General features: G+C 47.2%; 1 protein-coding gene across 3 annotated transcripts in view; it reads right to left on the reverse strand.

Moving 5' to 3' along the window:
* The window catches only part of LOC128698172 (sodium-dependent phosphate transport protein 2A), an 80,469-nt gene extending 76,630 nt beyond the window's left edge, over positions 1-3,839 (reverse strand). The window contains exons 1-2 of one of the 3 annotated variants that reach the window (XM_053790276.2): positions 3,635-3,839; positions 3,401-3,521 (exon numbers count right to left, since the gene is read on the reverse strand). In XM_053790276.2, coding sequence (XP_053646251.2) covers positions 3,401-3,521; positions 3,635-3,703 — 190 coding nt within the window. In that variant the 5' untranslated portion in view covers positions 3,704-3,839. The remainder of the gene's footprint in view (positions 1-3,400; positions 3,522-3,634) is intronic. The other 2 variants (XM_053790274.2, XM_053790275.2) reach the window with 2 other exon arrangements.
* Between the last annotated feature and the right edge of the window lie 2,161 nt (positions 3,840-6,000).

Raw genomic sequence — 6,000 nt, forward strand, 5'->3', positions numbered from 1 at the left:
CACAAGGGAATGGCGAAATTATTTTATGTACCAGCAGGTGTGACAGGTGTCTGTGCACCAGCAGGTGTGACAGGTGTCTGTGCACCAGCAGGTGTGACAGGTGTCTGTGCACCAGCAGGTGTGACAGGTGTCTGTGCACCAGCAGGTGTGACAGGTGTCTGTGCACCAGCAGGTGTGACAGGTGTCTGTGCACCAGCAGGTGTGACAGGTGTCTGTGCACCAGCAGGTGTGACAGGTGTCTGTGCACCAGTAGGTGTGACAGGTGTCCGTGCACCAGCAGGTGTGACAGGTGTCTGTGCACCAGAAGGTGTGACAGGTGTCTGTGCACCAGCAGGTGTGACAGGTGTCTGTGCACCAGCAGGTGTGTGCACCAGCAGGTGTGACAGGTGTCTGTGCACCAGCAGGTGTGACAGGTGTCTGTGCACCAGCAGGTGTGACAGGTGTCTGTGCACCAGCAGGTGTGACAGGTGTCTGTGCACCAGTAGGTGTGACAGGTGTCTGTGCACCAGCAGGTGTGACAGGTGTCTGTGCATCAGCAGGTGTGACAGGTGTCTGTGCACCAGCAGGTGTGACAGGTGTCTGTGCACCAGGTGTGACAGGTGTCTATGCACCAGCAGCTGTGACAGGTGTCTGTGAACCAGCAATTGTAACAAGGGTTTATGCAGCAGCAGCAGGTGTGACAAGGGTATATGAACAGCAGGTGTGACAGGTGTATGTGCACCAGCAGGTGTGACAATTGTCTGTGTACAAGCAGGTGTGACATGGGTTTATGCAGCAGCAGGTGTGACAGGTGTCTGTGCAGCAGCAGGTGTGACAGGTGTCTGTGCACCAGCAGGTGTGACAGGTGTCTGCGCACCAGCAGGTGTGACAGGTGTCTGTGCACCAGCAGGTGTGACAGGTGTCTGTGCACCAGCAGGTGTGACAGGTGTCTGTGCACCAGTAGGTGTGACAGGTGTCTGTGCACCAGCAGGTGTGACAGGTGTGTGCACCAGCAGGTGTGACAGGTGTCTGTGCACCAGCAGGTGTGACAGGTGTCTGTGCACCAGCAGGTGTGACAGGTGTGTGCACCAGCAGGTGTGACAGGTGTCTGTGCACCAGCAGGTGTGACAGGTGTCTGTGCACCAGCAGGTGTGACAGGTGTCTGTGCACCAGCAGGTGTGACAGGTGTCTGTGCACCAGCAGGTGTGACAGGTGTCTGTGCACCAGTAGGTGTAACAGGTGTCTGTGCACCAGCAGGTGTGACAGGTGTCTGTGCACCAGTAGGTGTGACAGGTGTCTGTGCACCAGCAGGTGTGACAGGTGTCTGTGCATCAGCAGGTGTGACAGGTGTCTGTGCACCAGCAGGTGTGACAGGTGTCTGTGCACCAGGTGTGACAGGTGTCTATGCACCAGCAGCTGTGACAGGTGTCTGTGAACCAGCAATTGTAACAAGGGTTTATGCAGCAGCAGCAGGTGTGACAAGGGTATATGAACAGCAGATGTGACAGGTGTATGTGCACCAGCAGGTGTGACAATTGTCTGTGTACAAGCAGGTGTGACATGGGTTTATGCAGCAGCAGGTGTGACAGGTGTCTGTGCAGCAGCAGGTGTGACAGGTGTCTGTGCACCAGCAGCTGTGACAGGTGTCTGTGCACCAGCAGCTGTGACAGGTGTCTGTGAACCAGCAATTGTAACAAGGGTTTATGCAGCAGCAGCAGGTGTAACAAGGGTATATGAACAGCAGGTGTGACAGGTGTATGTGCACCAGCAGGTGTGACAATTGTCTGTGTACAAGCAGGTGTGACATGGGTTTATGCAACAGCAGGTGTGACAAGGGTATATGAACCAACATCTGTGACAGGTGTCTATGAACCAGCAGGTGTGACAGGTGTCTATAAACCAGGTGTGACAGGTGTCTATAAACCAGCAGGTGTGACAGGTGTCTATAAACCAGGTGTGACAGGTGTCTATGAACCAGCAGGTGTGACAGGCGTCTATGAACTAGCAGGTGTGACAGGTGTCTGTGAACCAGCAATGTGACAGGTGTCTATGAACCAGCAAGTGTGACAGATGTCTATGAACCAGCAAGTGTGACAGGTGTCTGTGCACAAGCAGGTGTGACAGGTGTCTATAAACCAGCAGGTGTGACAGGTGTCTATGAACCTGCATGTGTGACAGGTGTCTATGAACTGGCTGGTGTGACAGGTGTCTATGAACCAGCAATGTGACAGATGTCTATGAACCAGCACGTGTGACAGGTGTCTGTGCACCAGCAGGTGTGACAAATGTATGAACCAGCAGGTGTGTCAAGTGTTTATGAACCATCAGGTGTGACAAGTGTATGAACCATCAGGTGTGACAAGTGTATGAACCAGCAGATGTGACAAGTGTCTATGAACCAGCAAGTATGATAAGTATCTATGAACCATCATGTGTGACAAGTGTATGAACTAGCAGGTGTGACAAGTATCTGTGAACCAACAGGTGTAATAAGTGTGTGAACCAGCAGGCGTGACAAGTGTATGAACCAGCATGTATGACAAGTGTCTATGATCCAGCATGTGTGACAGGTGTCTATGAACCAGCAGGTGGGACAGGTGTTTGTGCACCGGCATGTGGGTCAGAATCTATGCACCAGCAGGTGTGACAGGTCTGAGCACTAGCAGGTGGTACAAATGTCTACGCACCAGCATGTGTAAGAGGTGTCTATGCACCAGTGGGCGAGACAGATGCCTAAGCACACCAGTGAGACAGGTGTCTACTCACCAACAGGTATCCACGTACCAGGTGTGACAGATATCTACGCATCAGTGGGTATGACAGATGTTTACACAGCAGGTGTGACAGGTGTCCACCAGTATACGTATATGGAAATTGAGACTTGCGCACTTCAAAACACATGTTAAAAGAAACGTTTCGCCACGAGTGGTTTCCTCAGCTTTAATCAGTACACAAGTATCCTTTTCCACATTTTTTGAGATCATCATACCACTTGCACATATGCTGTACGTCTTTCACACATACCGACTGGTAGCAAGGAAGGAGGTAGAGATAATGCTGCTCACATCACCAAGTACAAACCTGTAAAGCATGTGAAGTTTGGGAGCAGCACCTCTCAACCTACCTTACCTCAGCTGGCCATGGTCCAAGCACTTAGCACGTATCCACCCTCCTGAAAAACCTCTTAACCTACCTTACCTCTGCAGGTTATGTCCTAACTCTTAACTTATACCTACCCTCTCCTTACCATATCATAACCTACCTTGCCTCAATTACTTGGATTTCCCTCTGACATCACTCAGCCTACCTTCCTAAGCAGGTAAAGACTTCTCAGTGAGCGGGTCATGCTCTCTCACCGAGCAAGCAAGACCACTGAGCAGGTCACGACCCCTACAGAGCCATGTCTAATATCACAACTGACCTTTAAGCGAGTCCTCCGGGTCACGCTGGCCCCGCCGCGTCCATGCGGGTCCTTCCAGCCTCTTTTCCTCGATGTCCTCGAACTCTGGCGCCAACAAAATGAGGTCGGACTTGACGGTGACCTGGGACGGGACGCCGCGTCATTACAGAGCACATTCCCCCAGCCTAGTCTCTACTAGTCTACTCCCAGGACACTGACCACCTACCGCCGCCCGCCCACACCCATCGTACTCACCAGCTCGTCGCGAGGAATACCATGTCTCTTGGACTTCTTCACTAGTTTCGCCGGCACTTTCTTGACCATTGCCAAAAGCTGGATGAGGTGAAGTCCCCCAGAAGGGCACGTGCAAAGTGCGCTCGAGAAGAACTCGATCACAGCGCGTGTGCTCACAGCTACCACGTGGTTGTAAATGCCGCCTCTGCACCCACCTCTGGTCTTATAGAGTCAATACCGCAGCACGCCTTGCGCAGATCAATACCATTTTAGGTCTTCCTCCAATATCCTTGCTAACTTCTACTGAATTTACTTTGCAAGTAGTGGCTAATTACGAAAAATCAGTTCGTTAGTTATTACTATAGTGTTTTTTTTTATAAAATTAAGTGATATATTTTCGAAATGCAACAGTGTAGAAGGTTCAAGAGAACTGCCTAGGATTTCATCATTATGAGCCAATAGTTGCAAAGCTGCATGACGCAACTCCTAGCCATTGGTCGAATGACGTAGCTTAGGATGCCACATAATGCACACGTGACTCCGTGCAAGCAGCTTCCAGGTACTAGATAATTTAAACACCAAACTGAGCAATAAAGTCCACACTGGACATACAGACCCAGTTATTTCTTCTACTCACTGAGTAGAACATCTCATGTACTGTACCAGATGCATGTACTTCTATATAATAATAAAGTATCCGTCGGGAGTGAATATACCTTACTAGCCTGTCATCGTACCTTACTGACCTTAGAGCAACTTCCACATCGAGTTCCATTAATATTATATTCACCGTTTTCCTCTAAAAATGTGAATTTATATGTATTTATATCGCATCTTTCAGGCTTTCTTGGCAACGACGTCTATATTGCTGCCAGCTGAATAATAAATTTTCAAAATACGTAAATAATACGTTGACAAGAAATTAAGAACAAACAAATGGGTAAAACAAATAGATGAGTACCCCTTAATCTAATTGTTAAAATCTACATTATCTAACAATATACCCACAGGATGGGTATGGTGGGTGCATAATAAACATGCTAAACTAACTCTAACAGAATATTCTGATGGACTGTCTGCTTCTTAAATAAATCCCCTTATATAAGCAATTTTTATTCAGCCTCGGGCAAATATGACATACAACTTAAAGAGGGATAAACAAAGTTTTGTCATGCCCAGCTTAATCGCAAACAATTATAATACGAGAAAGTTGTAGTTATCGTACTCATTTATATATACAGTCTCTCAGAGCATTCAAACATGAGTCATCCATTAGATTTCCAATCACCATTTTCTTTGGTTATGCTCCATTTTCTTTTTATTTTGTCAAGGCTAACTTTCTTTGGAAAGGTTAAGATTAAGATGTTTATTTTAAGATAAGATAAGATAAGATTTCGTTCGGATTTTTAACCCCGGAGGGTTAGCCACCCAGGATAACCCAAGAAAGTCAGTGCGTCATCGAGGACTGTCTAACTTATTTCCATTGGGGTCCTCAATCTTGTCCCCCAGGATGCGACCCACACCAGTCGACTAACACCCAGGTACCTATTTGCTGCTAGGTGAACAGGACAACAGGTGTAAGGAAACGTGTCGAAATGTTTCCACCCGCCGGGAATCGAACCCGGGCCCTCCGTGTGTGAAGCGGGAGCTTTAGCCACCAGGCCATTGTACAGAGGAATATAATAGTTGGGTGTACATTCCAAAAGCCCCTTTGTATGCGGAGCATTTCGGGCAAACTTTATTATTAACTTAAGATTAGGAAGGCAATAAGATAAGAAATAAGCATCAAGAAAATCAGTGTTGCTTATTTCTTTTGAGACCTTCTTTCCTTGGATGCAACTCCCAACATCCGACTAACTTTCATCGATACCTGTTTCCTGTCTTCAAGAAAAATAGTAGGTCTAATGTTAGCAACTATAGGCCTGTTAGTATACTCCTTATAATATCCAAAATTCAAGAGAGGGCGATGTACTGTCAAGTTCTTAAGTATCTTAATGACAACAGCATTCTTTATAGTTACCAATCAGGTTTTAGGAGATCTTATTCAACCGACACTTCCTTAATTAATCTGATGGATTACATGAGAACTGAAATGTCAATAGGGAACCTCATAGGAATGGTAACCTTAGACATGCAAAAGGCCTTCGGTACTGTCAACCACAATATATTATTTAAGAAACTTCAGGCTATCGGCATAGGTTCCGTAGACCGGTTTAAATCCTATCTTAACAACAGGAAACAAATTGTCAAAATCAACAAAACAGAATCAGAACCCCTGCCGAAAACATGTGAAGTTCTCCAGGGTAGTATTCTGGGTCCCTTATTATTCCTATGTTATGTAAACGACATGCCCATCAGTGTCAAATGCAAATTCTTACTGTATGCGG

Source organism: Cherax quadricarinatus, chromosome 63 (genome assembly GCF_038502225.1).
Source record: "Cherax quadricarinatus isolate ZL_2023a chromosome 63, ASM3850222v1, whole genome shotgun sequence".
Taxonomy (NCBI): Eukaryota; Metazoa; Arthropoda; class Malacostraca; order Decapoda; family Parastacidae; genus Cherax; species Cherax quadricarinatus.